This window comes from Eubalaena glacialis, chromosome 8 (genome assembly GCF_028564815.1).
Source record: "Eubalaena glacialis isolate mEubGla1 chromosome 8, mEubGla1.1.hap2.+ XY, whole genome shotgun sequence".
Taxonomy (NCBI): Eukaryota; Metazoa; Chordata; class Mammalia; order Artiodactyla; family Balaenidae; genus Eubalaena; species Eubalaena glacialis.
In genome coordinates, this window is record NC_083723.1 from 52,078,641 (window position 1) to 52,097,612 (window position 18,972).

Here is an 18,972-nt window from a genome sequence, read left to right on the forward strand (position 1 = left end):
TTGTACTTTTTGACAAGTGCACTATCTGACAACTTTGGATCTCATTTTTGTGTGTGTGAGAGCACAGAAAATAGACTTCCAACAATTACAACTCCCAAATTGCATATTACTAAGTAGCCTAAATGTAGTTGGATAGGCTAGTTTCCCAAACTCGCCTGAAGGATCTCATGGGTCACTTGGTAAAAAAAAACACATTCCCAGGCCTAGCCCAATGGATATATTATTTAATCAGTACCCCAGGTGATCCTTATAGTCAGGCAGATTTAGAAACACTGAGCCCTTAATCTGCATCCTCAGAGCTTCCAGGACATGGGGAAGTTCAACTGGGACCCAAGGGAGCCTGGTAAGCCTGTAACCAACCTAACGGTAGCACAGGGTTCATTCCATCAGGGTAGGACAACTCTAGGAGTCAACTGTAAGTTGAAAAAAACATTGGAAAGTCTTTAGCGCTTACGACCAAAGCAGGAACTTACGGTCTATTTATCACCTCTACACCAAGGATGGTTTCAAACATATACCCCCTTGAGTAGATTTTATTCTAAATGCTGGGGTTCCAAAACTGTTAGTTTGAGTCATACAGTTCTTCAAAAAGTGTAACAGAGAATCTGGATCCCCTGAGGATTAAACCCTTTGCATATATGCTAAAATCACGTGGAGTGCATATCTTTTAATAGTTTTTATTTTCACTTAAAAAAATGACTTCAATGCCAGATCTGTGTTAGGAAACTGTTCTCGCAGTGCTAGCTGTGTAATTTTTGAGGCTTGAGAAAGGAACACAGAACTCTGACACATATGCTTCAACTCATGACAGGTCTCTGGGTATTTGGATCAACCATATATAAGATATACAAGATAGTACTCCCTCAATCTGAGGACACAGGGAGATCCAAACATATCTGAGAATTCTAATAGAAACTCTAGAAATAGCTGGTGAATCCTCACCGCTCTACATAAACTATTTGGGGGAAGCAGGGAGAAGATTACTGATAATTTTAATTTCCTTGTTGGAAATTTCCAAATTTATTATAATAAACATATTTTATAAAAAAGTGCTTTAAGAAATATACCATAAAGGAATAAGAGCATACCTTAATAATGTAAATGGGGCTTCCCTGGTGGCACAGTAGTTGACAATCTGCCTGCTAATGCAGGGGACATGGGTTCGAGCCCTGGTCTGGGAAGATCCCACATGCCGCGGAACAACTGGGCCCGTGAGACACAGCTGCTGAGCCTGCGCGTCTGGAGCCTGTGCCCCACAACGGGAGGGGCCGTGATAGTGAAAGGCCTGTGCACCGCGATGAAGAGTGGCCCCCGCTTGCTGCAACTAGAGAAAGCCCTCGCACAGAAACGAAGAGCCAACACAGCCAAAAATAAATAAATAAATAAAGTAGCTATTAATTAAAAAAAAAAAAAAAAAACTTTGGGAAAACAATAATTCTAAAAAAAAAAAAAATAATAATGTAAATGGAGGTGGAAGAAAGCAGCCTAGATTTGTTCAAAAACGTTTTTCCAGTTATAAAGTCCCTTCTCTGTTACTTAAACAAAAGTCTAGAGAAGATGCATCTTGAATAAAGAGTTATTTGTTAGTTTTAAAAAAATGCTTTTCGGGCTTCCCTGGTGGCGCAGTGGTTAAGAATCTGCCTGCCAATGCAAGGGACACAGGTTCGAGCCCTGGCCTGGGAGGATCCCGCATGCTGCGGAGCAACTGAGCTCGTGTGCCACAACTACTGAGCCTGAGCTCTAGAGCCCACAAGCCACAACTACTGAGCCCCCGTGCCACAACTACTGAGCCCCCGTGCCACAACTACTGAAGCCTGCACGCCTAGATCTCGTGCTCTGCAACAAGAGAAGCCACGGCAATGAGAAGCCCGCGCACCGCAACGAAGACCCAACACAGCCAAAAACAAATAAATAAATAAGTAAATAAATTTATATTAAAAAAAATGCTTTTCAAAAAGGCAGCTAGAAAAACTAGCTTGATCATAAGTATCATTAAACTTGCTAATAATGTTGCTGTTTTTAGTTGAAAAAAGCTTCCTAATCCTTTTCTAATTTTCCTGATTTTCTTTTAATTAAAAAAACAAAGTAATGCATGTACATGGTAAAATATTCAAACAGTTCAAAATGGTATATAAAGTAAGTATTTCTCCTAACCCAGACACCAATTCTTTTCCCAGAGGTAATCACTGTTAGCAAGTTTCTTACATATTCTTCCAGAAATGTTTTATGCAACTACAAAGGATATATGTATACTATTTATTCAAACAAGATCATAATTTCTACTCCTCTTACAATCCATCCACTTGATGGGATAATGTGAGGAAAAAATAGAATTACATAAAAATTAGGCCAAGATAAAAATTAGCCCAAAATTGTTGAAGAAAACTCAAATGGTCCATGAGAGAGCCAAAATTGAGGAGGAAAAAATATGAGGGGAAAATGCTTCTTAGGTCCTAAAAAGTTTTCACCCTTTAAAAATTGTTATTTCTCTCTTTAAGAGAATCTTCTTTAACATGAAGGAAAGTCATGCTACTGATGTTTATTTGGTAAGTAGGCTAACCATTTAAGCATTTTTTCTCTGCTGGTTCTAGAAATTATCTCCTTCCTTTAAAAAAAAAAAAAGTTTAAAGGTAAAATTTTAAATGGTAAGAGAGTAAAGTGATGTAGAATAAGAAAAGTACTTTATTCAGTGCACCCTGACAGTTTTTTCAGTTCCATTCATAATTATAGCAAAAAAAAAAAAAAAAATCCGCTGCTGAGTTTTTGTTATGTTTTACTTAAATAGTTATGCTCAAGAAGAAAATGCTAAATTTAAAAACTCCTATTATTGAAAGTTTATACTTCTTATAAATATATATGTATATATATATAATATATATGTATGTGTATATATATATATATCTGCCCTTTCATATGAACCACTCAAAACAATTTTAAAAGCTGTTCTTTTCTGTATTTAAAATTACTCGTTTAAATATTTAGAAGTTCCACAGGAGGTGGCTTTAATGGAATTTTTCCCAGAGTAAATTTCTTGGATTGAAATTGTTCCAGTTCTTCTGCTGTTAGTTGATCCTTGGGTGTGAATAATACATTATCTGTTGTGGTGCTGCCATTTGAGAATGAGAGAGATGTGGATATGCTGCTGTTTCCAAAGGTGCCACTGGATGACTTGGAAAAAGCAGTGTGAGACTGTGAGCCTAGACTACCAAAACCAGCCGAAGAACTGCCGCTTCCAAAGGCTGGGGCCTCTGGAGCTCCAACAGGGCCTGCTGCCATAGGAGCTGGAAATCCTGAAAATCCGGATGATCCAAAACCAGAAGCTGCAGGGCTTTTAAATGAAAATGAAGCAGCAGATGTGATTTGGGGTTTCCCAAGTCCAAAAGCTGGAGTAGAAGCAGTGATGGCAGAATTGGCGGAGGGTACAGCTCCAAATGCTGGAGTATTCCCAAACACAGAAGGGCTTCCAGAAGGGGCAGTAGCAAATCCAGAGCTTGGTTTAAAACTAAAATTCTGAGCATTAATGCTGCTGTTGTTATTCACTGGAAAACCTACAAAAACCAGAAAAAGAAACTATTAGTCAGGAAATGTAGCTATATTACTACTCCCCACCCGCCCTTTTTTTTCTTATTTCTGCCATATTTAGATGATAATTAACTTATTGAAAGGAAGAAGAGAAAAGTGAAAATGAGAAGCTAGGACAAACCCACTATACCCTGTTGTCCTGTCTTTCTGCTACATTGATCTCATTTGCACCATAATTTACACTCAAGGAGGCAGCTCTTGAGAAACCTCAGGGATTAGGGAGTGAACCTTCACTTCACCTGTCCCCTCATCTCATCGGAGCTGTCATTTGAGGACAATACTATGCTGTTATATACAGGGACAATGAAGTCCTCAAAGGTGCTGCTACCCTAACTATGTATTCCTATGGAAGTCTTGAAAAACCATTCCTAAAATATACTTCTAAAGCCTGAGCCATAGGGTCTTTCAAAGAACATGCCCATTCTGAACCCCATTTCGCAAATGCGTGATGAGCCAAATTCTTTGAAGCTCTATTATGGAAGGTGGTAGAAGGTGGCAAGGGTGACTTAAAATGGCACTAAACAAAACTCCAGTCTTTATATTTGAAACCTATAAAATCCTATTTTTCTGAATCAGTGGAGTCCTTCATTACTTTGTCACTTACCTGGTGACCCAAATGTTACTGATGGCCTACTGCCAAATCCAAACGCAGGTGCTGCTTGATTTACTCCACCCTTTATATCAGAGAGCTATTAAAAAAAAGGTAGGCAAGTGAATAATTCTCAAGTACCTTTTCTATACACTTTATAGCCAAATTCAATTTTTAAAATGTGCACTTAAAAACGTCTTCATTTTGTTTAACATAGAAAAATGCCTACGAGTGAATGTTCATAGAAAAAAATGGGCCAACCTCAATGAGTTCGAAGTGATTGTCTGGCTGATGAATTACGAATGATTTTAATTTTACTTATGCTTTTAAAACACTTTCTAAATTTCTTCAATGAACACATATTAAAATCAGGAAAATACTTTTTAATTCTAGATTTTAGTTTCTACTGGTTGATCTGCATTTATCAAAAAACCTAGATATTAGGTAAAGGACCTTTAGAGGCTACCCAGTCTACTTACTCAAATGCTTGAACTGAAGTTAATTCGCAATTACATTATTAAAAGCTTACCACTAAAATCTATTAAACATTTCCTATTCCCTGAAAATATTTTATGCTCTTGCTATTTTCTGCTCTAGAAATGTCTTTCATCTCTGCTTACTGAAATCTTAATCTCCTTTTCAAGGAACTTTTCACTTAATCCTTACCTCTAAGAAGCCTTCCCTCATCAACCTAAGCATATAAGATTTCTCTCATTTTAAAACCCTATTGGCATTTTTTCTTTAAAAAAAAAATCAACTTTACTGAGGTACAGTTTACATAAAATAAAATGCATCCATTAAAACAATCTATCTATATTTTGATGAGTTTTGACAAACTTATAACCACCACTACAATCAAGATTTAGAATATTTCCATCACCCATAAAAGTTCCCTTGTGTCCCCTTCCAGTCAACACTCTCCCAACCTCTGGCCCCAGGGAACCATTCATCTACTTTCTATTACTAGAGATGAGGTTTGTCTTTTCTAGAGTGTCATATAAATGGAATCATATAGTATGTACTTTTTCTTTTTTTCGTCTAGCTTTTCTCCCTCAGTCATTAACAGGTATGTGATAAACAAATTATATCCATATAATAGATTAAAAGAATAAAGAATAAACCACTTGGCAGGGACTTCCCTGGTGGTCCAGTGGTTAAGAATCACCTTCCAATGCAGGGGACGTGGGTTTGATCCCTGGTTGGGGAACTAAGATCCCACATGCCGCGAGGCAGCTGACCCCACACGCCACAGCTACTGAGCACATGGGCCACAACTAGAGAGAAGCCCGTGCCCTGCAATGAGGAGCCTGCGCAATGAGGAGCCTGGGTGCCGCAGCGGAGGATCCCGCATGCCGTGATGAAGATCCCACTAACCGCAACTAAGACCCGACACAGCCAAAAATAAAATAAATAAATAAATATTTAAAAAAACACAATCACTTGGCATAAAGAATTGACACATGGTAAGCCAGTTGTAGGTAGGCTGTCCAAGATTCTCACCTACAGAAGGGACCCTAGGAAGGTGGCAAAGAACATGGAACTTCCAACCTTGAAGGAAGCTCTGTAGTTCTCTGGACTCAGTTATCCCTTCTACATCAGCAATGGTGATGGTGGGCCACCTCTCATCTAGACAAAAAATACTTCCGAGGAGTCCTACTGAATTCAAATGGTATTACAACAACTGAAAGGTAGAAGAAATTAGCTTGCACAAGAGTCTAGTCATTTGGGGGGGTGTGAGGAATTGGGGCATTGGGGTTGACACATATACACTATTGATACTATGCATAAAATAGACAACTAATGAGAACATACTGTATAGCACAGAAAACTCTACTTAATGCACTGTGGTGACCTAAATGGTAAGGAAATCCAAAAAAGAGGGGATATATGTATATGTACAGCTGATTCATTTTGCTGTACAGCAGAAACTAACACAACATTGTAAAGCAACTATACTCCAATAAAAATTAATTAAACAAAAATAAAATGCAATGCCAAAAAACAAGAGTCTAGTCATTTAGAAGCACATATTTAAGAAAAGAGTAGGGGGACTTCTCTGTTGGCGCAGTGGCTGAGAATCTGCCTGCCAATGCAGGGGACACGGGTTTGAGCGCTGGTCCGGGAAGATCCCACATGCCGCGGAGCAACTAAGCCCGTGTGCCACAACTACTGAGCCTGCGCTCTAGAGCCTGTGAGCCATAACTACTGAGCCCGCGCGCCACAACTACTAAAGCCCACGTGCCTAGAGCCCGTGCTCCACAACAAGAGAAGCCACCGCAATGAGACGTCCGCACACTGCAACGAAGAGTAGCCCCCTCTCGCCACAACTAGAGAAAGCCCATGCGCAGCAACGAAGACCCAACACAACCAAAAATAAATAAATAAATAAATAAATAAATAAATTTAAATAAAAAAGAAAGGAGTAGGGTGTCGGGACTTTCAAACAGTCATTCACTAACTTTAGGCAGCTACTACTCTCATAGCCTTTTTCAGAAAGTACAAAGAAAAACCACCTAGGAGACTGGAAATATCAAATTCTAAATGTAAATATCTTATTTAAAAATAATATTCTTAAGAACTTCTTATGGGGGTAGCAAAATAAACTTTATTGACAGAGATAATGAATATGCTGCAGTAGGATCATGTATCTTTGGGGACAAGTGGGCATGTATCTCCTAAAGGCATTTCTGTATAAGACAAGGAACATATGGCCCTTCAGTCACAAAAGTATACATTAGTCTAAATATGCATTCATATTTTTCAAAGCAATTTCTTTTTAAATGCTGATAACCTGGAATACTTGAATTTATGTAATATTTTCCAATTTTTAAAACTAGTACCACCAAAGTTAAAAACCTTATCCTAAAAATAGTTTTAGAAAAGCATAATTATCTGTGCTTTTCTGACTAAGGAACAGAGAGAAAACAATTCCAGGACCGTGACTCTAAATGATAATATAGTTCTTGAGAATGTGTGTATCACAACTCTTGACAGAGAATTTTAGCTTTGCTTTCCAAATCCAAAGTGAAATTCTGCAAAAGAGCAATAGATAAGACATCTCCCTGTAGAAAATTCTCCAATACTCACCAAAGCTATTGTAGTTGATGTATTTAGACTTTTCAGTTCATTTACCCTGTTCCTCCACTGATTTATTAACTGTTGGATGGAATGTAGCTGGAGAGAAGACAGAAAAATAATAAGTCAATATTGAGTGTTTAAGATAATCTCTCCAACAACTTCATTTCTGTATTTCCAAAGTCACAATAAATTTATAAAACATTTTTACGGCCCATAACTTGTAAAATTTGCATTGACCTACCCCTACTTGCCAAAGATACTCCAGCTGTAGACCCCTTTCCCTGTTCTCCAACTCCTTGTATCACCTAGTTAAAATCACAAGTACCTGGCAGTACAGAGACAAACATGTGTACTAGTTGAAACACATGATATTGACTGTAGACAATAGAAAAATACAGGATTTATGTCATTTCCTTTAGGCACTGAACTTATTCAAGCCCAGCTTTTCAATTTTTTGATATTTGATATATGAGAATTTTAATCTATATACAACACTGCATTTTATTTAAGTTTGTTTTTCTAGCATTCATTGTGGTGTCTGCACCTAAGAGGTGCTCCGTAGATGTTTGCCAAATGATGAAAGGTATGATTTCTGGGACTGATTGCTGGATAACCCGTAATAAAAATAATGACATTCCTAGTTACTACAGTCAAAGTATATTATCACCATTTTAGATAACCAACCAATTTCAAAGAAATTCTAAATTTTAATTTAGAATATAAAAATAGCCTTGTTCTGAAAAAAAATTATAGACCTCATCCACTTTGCCAACACACAAGCAAGCCACTACAGAAAAGACAATAATTAACAGCTAATCTGTTAGGTAGATGAATAGGAAAGAAACTTACATAACTCTGTAAGTTATTGCTTGTTAAGAAGTTACGGTATTCAAGTCTCAACTCCTCTGGTGAAATATCTGTAAAACCTGAAGTGAGGAATCAATTGGAATCTTTAAATACCAATACTTTTGATAGTATAGTAAAATAAGAGGTGCTAGACAGGAAAATATGCTAATCTTGATCATTAGAAAAATTTCATAATCATAAGGAAAAAATTCAAAGCCTATACTCTATTTAATAAAGTATAAAATTAGAATAAAATATAGTTGGTTATTTGATCTTTGAAGGGGAAAAATTTTCTAAAGATAAATGGAGTGGAAGGAATAATAAACAAAAGAAACAAGAAAGAGTTGACTACATATACATTCATACTTCTAAAAAAAATATTCTGTAAGTCAGAAACTACAATAGCAGAATTGAAAGGCAAACAGTAAACTGGGAAAACCATAATTGCAACATATATGACAGGAGAAGAGCTAACATCAATGTATAAATAGCTATTACAAATCAGTAAGAAAAATAAGTTAGTATGGACAAAGATAATGAATGGGCAATTCACGAAACAATTCAAATAGCCAGTAAATAAATGAAATTAAAAAGTTCATGCAAAAAAAAAAAAAGTTCAATTTAAAAATACAACTTAAATAGAGATACAATGCTTTATTTATCAGACTGACAAAAATTAATAATGAATAATTGTTATTAAGGATGTGGTGAAATGAACATTCTCCTAAGTTGCCATTATGGAAATCAAAAAGGGAAAACTTTTCTGGGAGGAAAATTGTCAATAAATGTCAAATGCCTTAAAAATGCTCATACCTTTTGATCTTAGAATTTCTAGGATTTAACCTCAGGAAATAATTAAATATATAAACAAAGGGTGTTACATAAAAAGATGTTCATTCTAGTATTTTTAGTAATAGAGACACTGAAAACAAAGCAGAATACAACACTAGGTTATGATTCCTAATTATACATATAAATAAGAAATATGTGTGTGCATGTTCTGAAAGAAATACACTAAAATGTTACAGTTGTTATCTCTGAGATCAGTTGATCTTTATTCACATATTTCTGTATTTTCCAAGTTTTCTATGGCAACAGCTGTAACTTTCATAATTAGGAAAACTTTTTAAGAAAGGGAAAAAAAGTTCAGGATATTTTTCTACAGAGAATTACTTATAACCAGACACCATTAACTCCAAAGACCCTTACCTCAGAATAAAGAAAAGACTAAACATTCAAATCAGAATCCTGGAGGCTAACAACTTGTCTTTACCACCTTTATTAACTGCTCAGGCCACAAAACCTAGAATCACTTTGCATTTCTCTCTTTCCCCATATCTAATTAATAAGCCTCTTGGCAGTTCTAGCTCCAAAACAGAACACGAATTTGACCTATTCCGTCTCCACTGCTAGTAACTCTCAGTCATCAGCAGTTGTCTCCTAACTCATTGCCCTGCCGCTATTTTGCCCCCCAAGAGACCATTTCTTTTCATACAACAGTCTAAGTGAGCTTTTTAAAAATTAATTAATTTATTTATTTTAATTATTTATTTTTGGCTGCATTGAGTCTTTGCTGCTTGTGCGCGGGCTTTCTCAAGTTGCGGTGAGCAGGGGTTACTCTTCTCTACGGTGCGCAGGCTTCTCAGTGCGGTGGCTTCTATTGTTGCGGAGCACGGGCTTCATTAGCTGTGGCACGCGGGCTCAGCAGTTGTGGCTCGCGGGATCTAGAGTGCTGGCTCAGTAGTTGTGGCGCATGGGCTTAGTTGCTCTGCGGCATGTGGGATCTTCCCGGACCAGGGCTTGAAAGCATGTCCCTTGCGTTGGCAGGCAGATTCTTAACCACTGTGCCACCAGGGAAGTCCCTAAGTGAGCTTTTTCTAATCAGATCATATCCCTCCTCCGGCTCAAAGCTCTTTCTGGCTTCCTAGTGCAATTAGGCCCAACATAATCTGGCCCCTGGCTGCCTCTCTCTGGCCTTATGTCATATTACTCTTTCTCTTATTTACTCTCCTCTGGCAATTCAGGCCTTGCTAGACTAAATACATGCCAACCTTGTTTCCACAAGGGCCTCTGCACTAGCTATTGTACTGTCAGGAACATTTTCCCCCAAATCTTTCCATAAGTGACATCTTCTCTTCAGTCAGGACTCAGCTCCAATACTGCTTCCTAAGAATAGATAACCACTCTCTGTGAAGAAACACTATCCCTCTGGATACTTTCTCCTCCTTCCATCTGTTACTCATCTGAACCATGAAGACAGAAAATGATTTGAGTGACTATTTCCTCAATTCTTTCAAGGGTGGTACAAACGTAGTATCATTCTAGCTGCACAGGAAAAATTAATTCATTATAATGGATGCCTACAGACAGTGATTCTCCAACTTACTGGTTTCAGGACCCATTTACATTCTTAAAAGTAAATAAGGATGCCAGACCTTTTGCTTACATGGGTTACATAAATCAATATTTACCATATTTGAAATGAAAACTGAAAAAATATAGAAAATATTAATTCACTTAAAAATAAGAAACAAATATATCAACGTAAATGAAAAAACTATTTTCCAAAACAAAAAATAAAAATTTAGTGATATAAGTGGCATTGTCTTATGTTTGTAAATCTCTTTAATGTACAGCTTCATAGAAGACTGTTGGATTATTATATCTGCTTCTGCTGTTCAATCTGCTTCAACCTGTTTCAGTATATTGCCTGGTTCAAGTATATGAAGAAAAACTGTTCTCACACAGATGTGTAGCTGGAAAAGGATGACTTTAATGGCCTTTTCAGATAATTGTGGATATCCTTCTTGATACTATACCAAAACTTGACAGACAGTAGTTTCTTAAAGGTTAGCTATAATGTGGACTCAAATCATATTAATGAAATCATATTAATAAACCAAAACTATTAATTGTTTTATCTTGCACTTAGAAAGGATTTTTCAAACATGCATAATTTTGTAACATCACACATTGGTCAACTGGAAAATATTGGTTCACTGAGTTATCCAGAACCTCCAAATGTTGGCACATGTCATCTTACAATATCAAAAAATTTGTTAATGTTACTTTGTGTGTGCTTCCCATTTTGTCACATAGAATATTTAAAAGATGTACACTTAAGGGTCAATATTTAATAAAATTAATAATTTTTACCTTTTCTTCAAGGACATTCTTAAGTGAAAATGCCGTTAAAATTTTTTTTTATTGACTATTATAATCTACTGGTACAGTTTGTTGCCTGTGCCTCATCAAAGCTTTTGTATCAACAGTGCAAATGTCAACACAGTGAAAATGGCAATTAATGTCTTAGTATTATTATGAAAATATTTCTAAACTTGTACAGCCCCTAAAAGGATTTTAGCAATAGGGTTGCCAGATTTAGCCAAAAAAAAGAGGATGCCCAGTTAAATTTGAATATTTGACAAACAACAAATACTTTAAAAGTATAAGTATGTCCTGGGAATTCCCTGGTGGTCCAGTGGTTAGGACTTGGCGCTTTGACTGCCGTGGGCCCGGGTTCAATCCCTGGTCGGGGAGCTAAGATCCCACAAGCTGCACGGCACAGCCAAAAAAAAAAAAAAAAAAAGTATAAGTATGTTCCAAATACTACATGGGATATTCATATACTAAAAATATTGTTTATCTGAAATTTAAATTTAACTGGATGTCCCATATTTTCTCTTACAACCCTGCTTATGGATCTACATTTCACACTGAGAACCACTGCTCTAGGGCATTAGGCATTATGTTCAATTCTGAACGTTTTAAAAAAGGCTTAACACTTTTTTTTTTTTTTTAATATTTTGCTTGTAGAGAAGAATCCTTTGAAGGTGTCAAAGATTTCAAGTTGCAAATTCAAGAAGATTGTTGATCATTTTTTAATTTAAATAATCAACATATATGGTCATATTGGGGGAAGCTTTTTTTTTTTTTTTTAATTTATTTATTTTTGGGTGTGTTGGTTCTTCGTTTCTGTGCGAGGGCTTTCTCTAGTTGCGGCAAGTGAGGGCCACTCTTCATCGCGGTGCGCGGGCCTCCCACTATCGCGGCCTCTCTTGTTGCCGAGCACAGGCTCCAGACGCGCAGGCTCAGTCGTTGTGGCTCACGGGCCTAGTTGCTCCGCGGCATATGAGATCTTCCCAGACCAGGGCTCGAACCCGTGTCCCCTGCATTGGCAGGCAGACTCTCAACCACTGCGCCACCAGGGAAGCCCACACTTATTTTCTTTACAGAAAAATCACTATCTAAAATTATCTTATTTATTTGTATTACTTATTGCCTCCATCCCTCAAGAAAATAAACTTCATAAGGGATGGATCCTATCTATCTTACTCATTGCTATATCCCTAGCACCTAGAATGAGGCCTGGCACAAAAGAAATTCAATAAGTATTTGTTGAATGATTAAGTAAATAAATAAGGAGTGGTGTGACACAAATGCTCACAGAGAATGAGCAGATAGAGCAGAGACAGACAGAAATCCCAGAGTTCTGAGAGACTGAAAGGGCTCTCATCTTCTAGGCACTTGCTGTTCAACTTAATAGGGCCCAGGACCACCCAGAGTAGGCTTAGAAAACTGTGGTGGTCTAATGCAAGAGGGAGGGGATATGGGGATATATGTATGCATATAGCTGATTCACTTTGTTATACAGCAGAAACTAACACACCATTGTAAAGCAATTATACTCCAATAAAGATGTCAAAAAACCAAACCAAAACAAAACAAAAAAATCTGTGGTTGTCTAGCTTTCAGCCCAAAAAGGGCTATGGGCAAAAGAAAATGGGAAGGAAAGGAGTATTCTAAAGAAATGCTATCTCTGTAGCCCAGCTAAGGCTCCTTCCCTTCAAATATTACCCCCAGAATAGATCTCAACATGCTTTATGAAAAATAACTATCCTTAGAAAAAAAGACAGGGGAGAAAGAACAGAATCAGGCAGCCAAAGCCTTGGCATAACAGGACTCTTCTATTCACTGCAGGCAGCTAAAGGGTTCTGAAGTTGTATCTACAGGAAACCAAGGAAGCAGAGCCTCTTCTTGGGCTTACAGAATTGGAAATGTGGTGGGTCCTGATTCTACTATTTTTCCCAAGGGATCTATATATCTTGAACTATATCTTCCAACCTCAATCTCTGAATTATGAAGTTCTGCTAGAATACTCGGATACTTTAAACAATGTCCAAACTCTCCTAACTGTAGCTAAGTTTGTGGTCGATTTCTTTATTTGACATAGTCTTGGTTTTAGAAAATAATAGTTGTAAAACACAATTTAAAAACACATAATTTCTAGTTACCTGAAATATTAGGTTTCTTTTTCACTGGTGAATAAACAGAAAACATCCACTGCCCTGATGATTCCCAAACCTCCATATCTTTTACAATTCCTTCCCTGAAAGAATAAAAAGGGCAAAAGATCTTTTTCTTCTGATTGTTAAAATTTATCATTTATAATATTCAATGATTGAAATTTTAATTGTAGTAAATATATAATTTTAGATTTTTCCGTTATATTTTCTGAGGAGTGTTCTTTAAAGCAGAAGCTTATAGAAATATGAGCTACATTTCATGATTATAAATATTATAATATCAAAGAAGTTCATAATTTTGGTTTTCCAATACACTGAACCATTAACTGATACATTTACTGAGAACTCAACTATCGTACCACACATACCTTAAAGAACTGAAATATAAAATACACAATACTAAGTTTAATCTTTCTTTGTTCATTATCATTAACATCAATGATCATTTAACTGGGAAAGAAAGAACCAGTAAGTAATAAAGAACTATAAAATATTTTAGTGGTTAGGACTTCAGAGATCGTTTTGTCTAATTCTCACATTTTGCAAAAAGGGAACAGACCCATGTCCATGGTTAACTTGTTGGCAAAGTCATGGATATATCTGGGTCTAAATTAAACATTTTCCCTTTATCCAGAAGAGCAAAATTAATCAAATAAGAATAACTGATAATAAAATAATAATAAAATTTAGGATTTTTATGACAACATCAAATATAGGAAGGAGGGTTTCTTTTTTCTTTTTTTTATTTGTTTTTTTATTTATTTATTTTAATTAATTATATATGGTACATGGTTCAAAATGTTTACAACTAGTCTAATTTAGTTATGGGATGTAAAAGACTAATGAGTATATTTAAGTTCTGTCCTAGTTGCTGGGGGCTGACGGAACAGTTATACACAGCCAGGCACTGTTTCGGCACCAATCATAAATTCTACTACGAATGTTCTCAATAAATGATAAGAAATCTACTCTACAATAATGAAGGAAATCAAATGAAATGTTTGCATGGGTTTACTTAAGTAAAAGTTTTAGAAAGAATACAAGATGCTATAAGTGACCTCCAAGATCACAAGTTGCTTTAAATCACCTCATACTTTGTAAAGAACTCATAATTTAATATAAGCAGGACTACATTAGAAAGATATTCACAGGACAGTGTTATCAATAGAAAAGTGGAAAAAGCATAATTATCCCCAAGAACTCACTGTATTGATAAAGAAGAATGACATTTTTAAGTGAAATAAAGTCTAGTATGATACCTGCAAGATAGTAGTTATCTCTGATCATGGATGTTTTTTCTGCTTTTTGCTTATTCTGATTTTTTAATAATTTAATAAAGTAATAATAACATTACCTCTTTTTTAAGGAAAGTACTGTAGGTACTTTTGAAAAAAATAAGCAAATGGGCAGGAATTTTTCTGAAGGCTTTCACTTACAGAAGTTTCTTTTCATCTTTCTGCCCATCAGAGTTAGGTGAAGCAAATGGGTTCTGAGACAATCCAAACCCACTGTTCCTGCTAGCTGACGCTCCAGAATCAAAAGAAGCAAAAGATGGCTTTTCTTGATCTCTGCTGCCCCCCCATGGTGTGGATTTGGAGAAACTGGATGGCTGGATAACACTGGAATATCTCTGGCTGGTGGTATTCCATCCTCGTCTGTTACTACCTGAAATAAATAACAAAATAAACAAGTTTACTAGCAACTCATTTTAAAAATCTCTTAAAATTTCATTGTAGTTTGTCTTATTATGTGCAGACATTATGTAAAGATTCAACAAGCACTACATTTCCACTCATTTTAAATTACAAAACTCTTCACTTTCAATTTATATAGGTAAGTGTAGTATCAACAAATCACATAATGGTCTAAGTTAACAAGATTGAGAAGACTGTAAATACACAGAAAAATAATGATATATTACTAAATTCAGCTGATGTAAGTTTATTAGGTAAACAACTGTTCGATAATGGAGTGGATAGAAGGCATGTATCTTAAATCATAAGCTCCTTCGTGATAAAAAGATGTGTCTGTATCATTCTTTGCTCCCCAACTGGGCCCTATATAGTAGTAAAATCTGAAAAACACACAATGTATTGAGAAGTGTATTGAATATAAAAGATTAGATTCTACCTTCTGTCCTTGAATAGATGGGTAAGTCTATTTGACTCAGTATTCTCTCTGAGAAAACAACACCTACTCACCTACCTTCCATAAGGAGATTATAGAGGTAATTTACATATGAATAAAGTGCACTGAGTTCCTCTATTATGAGCAGATTTCTAGTATTCTATAACTATCAAAATGAGCCAACATTTTTCTCCTCTCTGTCTCTATATTTTACAAAATTTTTTCACTTCTACTGTCTCATTTATTCATCACTTCTTAGTTGGGGGTCAAGATAATTCACCTTGTTTCTGACTGAATTAGGAGATATGCCATTAAATATGTATATTAAAAACTGGAGTGATGGGAGATACACTCCTTTATGAAAATTCACCTCCCAATTCTAAAACTGCTTAACAAAACCTAAGAGGAAAGGGGGCAGATTGCTAGACCAGATCCCTCAAGTATGGGTTAATGATATTTTATTTTCCTAGAGTTTCAAATCCTTTGCGGGGATGACACAACTGAAGAAATTCATTCCATCTTTTGTATACAGCTTTTGGTCTTCATACTTACTAATTCCGTAAGCATTTATTTGTTTCTGGGCATTAAATACACTGTTTACTTGATTAGTTTTATCTCCACTTTTAAAATCCATTAACATGTTTCCATTCAACATTTATTCTCTAATTACTGCATTTAGAGTGAGTCTCAACAGAATGTCAAATATTACGTTTTGTTGTTCCTGGAAATACTCGCACATTTATCAGATCCTGAGTCTTAATTTTTGGTTTGGAATATTTCACTAGACCAATTGTGGGTGATGTAAAAAGACTGTCTCCAAGAAGAGGAATCAGACGTGGAACCACAATGTAACACAAGGTTTAAGGGTCAGATGAATAGCTCTAAAGGAGGAAAGAGAAGGGAGAGGTGGTCAGCATCTTGTGGTACCTTTAAGGACTAAGTTTCAGTCCTAAGAAAACCTAACTATTCATCTGACCTCTAAAACCTTGCATTGTACTATGGTTTCATTTCGGACCCCTCCTCTCCTCGAAGACAGTCAATCCTTTTGCATCATCCACAACTGGTGTAGTGGAATATTCCAAAAGCTTTGACAATGACTTAGGCCAGGAAGCAGGTCAACGTACTCCTGCACCCCCTTCCCTTATAGCCCAGAGTTCTTAACTGAGCATCCCACTCTCGATTTTACCCCAAATTTTATGAGCATGTGCATTTATCTGAGGTTAATGGCTCTGTAGCTTTTATTAGATCTTCAAAGGAGTTTCCCAAAGTTAAGAATCCTGACTTTGACCCCAGTTGCTAGCCTCTCCCTAGAAAAAAGTTTAGAAAAAATTATATTCAAGGCATCAAGGGGAAAAAACAAGTACCCAGAAGGATAGTAAAGCAGTAAAGAAAGGAGGCGTCTGGGTCGACCTATGCCAATTCTGCTAACCACTGCCGCCCAAAGACAAGGTAAGTTCTGACACGTAGTCCAACTTAAAAATTAACTGTTTTTCATTAGTAACCAGGACCAAGCCCATGCCTCCAACCGCTCAACAAAAGCCAACCGAGTTCCTAATAAATGAATAAAAAAGCCGGTGGGCGCGGTGGGCGGGGCGGGCGAGGGGACGACGCGGGCACGTCCGCGTCACCTGACTGGTGCGCCACGGCGCTGTGCCCAGCGGCTGGGCCCACGAGGGACGGCTGTTCCTCGCCGGCCCGACCCCACGCCAGGCCTTCCCCAGCTCGGCTAGGGGCGAAGGATGGAGGAGAACGTCACCTGAGAGCTGCTGCTGCCGTCCTTCGCCCAAACCCCCGGCGCCGGGATGTTCGTTCCAGCACCGATCTCCGAAGCGACACCGGCCTTGAAGGAAGAACTGACAAATGGTCATGGCGACGGCATCGCGGACGGAACTGTTTTCAGTCCACACCCTCAGCTAGCAGAGCCCCAAGCAACCGGAGGTCGCGGCTCCGCTACTGTGACGTCATCTTCTCGCGCCTGGGAAAGGCCCTTTCTCTCTTGTCCCGCCCTCAGTGCGAAGAGAGGCGTGGATTTCACCCAATAGGATTTGAGAAGAGTGGGACCGCCCCCCACGCACTGAGCGTGGCCTGGGAAGGCAGGATGATTGAAAGGTTATGTGAAGAAAGGCGCCGAAGACCGTGGTGCAGGTTCTCGTTCATCAGGGGAGGTTTGAGGTCCAAAATGAGAGGAAAGAAAGTTCGTCAGGCAAACCCATAACTTCAGCAAGGCCCTGAGAGGAGGATTAGCTGTGGTTTGAGAGACCGAGTCGTATTTTTCATTTGTAACTGCTGAGAAAGTAAAAATCTGCCCAGCCATTCATCAGGATGGGTAACAGTATAAGATAAAGCCAGTTGTAACGTTTACAGGAAACAGTTTCTTTTAAGGACAAACTGCAACTAAAAAGTATCATAACAACCCGCGTCTTTGGATGAGTACTACATTCTTACACGGAGAAACCTTGTTCTTTAAAGTCCATGTAAACGTTGCTATTTGAAATTTTATCAGTAAGAATGAAACATTCCACTCTTGCCTGGAGGATCTAAGACACTTTGACACAGAGAAGCAGCTTCTATTTCTAATCAGGTGCAGAGCTGCAGACAAGGGGTTCCTGAAAAGAACATTACTTATTCTCTTAACTTTGTGGTTTCCAAGGGAACATGACCCTACACCCACTTCCCACTCCAGATGTGATGTTGATGCCTCTTTACACCGCTCTGCTTTGAGACTATCAAAACTGTTTCATTTAGATTTTACCTGAACTCCACCTTTCCCACAAATCCTACATCTACCTTTTCCATTGTGTGGTGAGACACCCTACAGTTCCTCTAGTGTGCAGTCTCCTTGGTTGCAGTGCGTCAATAAATCTGACTTTGTTGGATTACAGGTTCGTCCCCGGTGGTTTAAGATGACTAGCCATTGTTCTGGCTCATATACTTTGTTTGGATTTTGATAACAGCAGAATCTACAGGAGCACTGGGAATAACTGGTGCAACCTAGTTTTAAAAATCAGTTTAATTCATTTATTTTGAAAAAAATTTATGGAGGAGTTACATGTATATATAGTACAAAGATCTTTTTCCTGAACCATTTGAGACTACATTGCAGACCTCATGCCCCAACACCTAATTATTTATTGTATTTCCTACAGACAAGGACATTCTACTTAACCACAATATAATCACCAAAATCAGGACATTAATATTGCTGCATACGACTATGTAATCCTTAGATTCTATTCATATTTTGCCTAATGTCCCAGTAATGTCCTTTAAAGGACAAGGATGCAGTTCGGAATCATTGTTGCCTTACTCATATTTCTTCAGGCTTCATTCTGGAACATTTTCTCAGTCTCTCCTTGACTTTCATGACCTTGACACAAACATTACAGCTAGTTATTTTGTAGAATTTCCTTAATGCAGACTTATCTGTTTTCTAGTAATTAGATT

At 37.4% G+C, this 18,972-nt stretch overlaps 1 protein-coding gene and 1 non-coding gene across 2 annotated transcripts; one reads left to right on the forward strand and one right to left on the reverse strand.

Annotated features, from left to right (window-relative positions):
* Nucleotides 1-2,931: 2,931 nt before the first annotated feature.
* On the reverse strand, nucleotides 2,932-17,469 carry NUP42 (nucleoporin 42). Its single transcript, XM_061197692.1, has 7 exons — nucleotides 17,285-17,469; nucleotides 14,838-15,066; nucleotides 13,390-13,484; nucleotides 8,099-8,175; nucleotides 7,259-7,345; nucleotides 4,187-4,271; nucleotides 2,932-3,548 (listed from the first exon to the last, which is right to left on the reverse strand). Exons 1-7 carry the CDS (start codon nucleotides 17,394-17,396, stop codon nucleotides 2,971-2,973), a joined length of 1,263 nt encoding a protein of 420 aa, XP_061053675.1. The 5' UTR covers nucleotides 17,397-17,469; the 3' UTR covers nucleotides 2,932-2,970.
* TRNAQ-UUG (transfer RNA glutamine (anticodon UUG)) lies at nucleotides 11,563-11,635 on the forward strand. Its single transcript has one exon. It is a non-coding gene; the product is annotated as a tRNA-Gln (tRNA).
* Nucleotides 17,470-18,972: the final 1,503 nt, after the last annotated feature.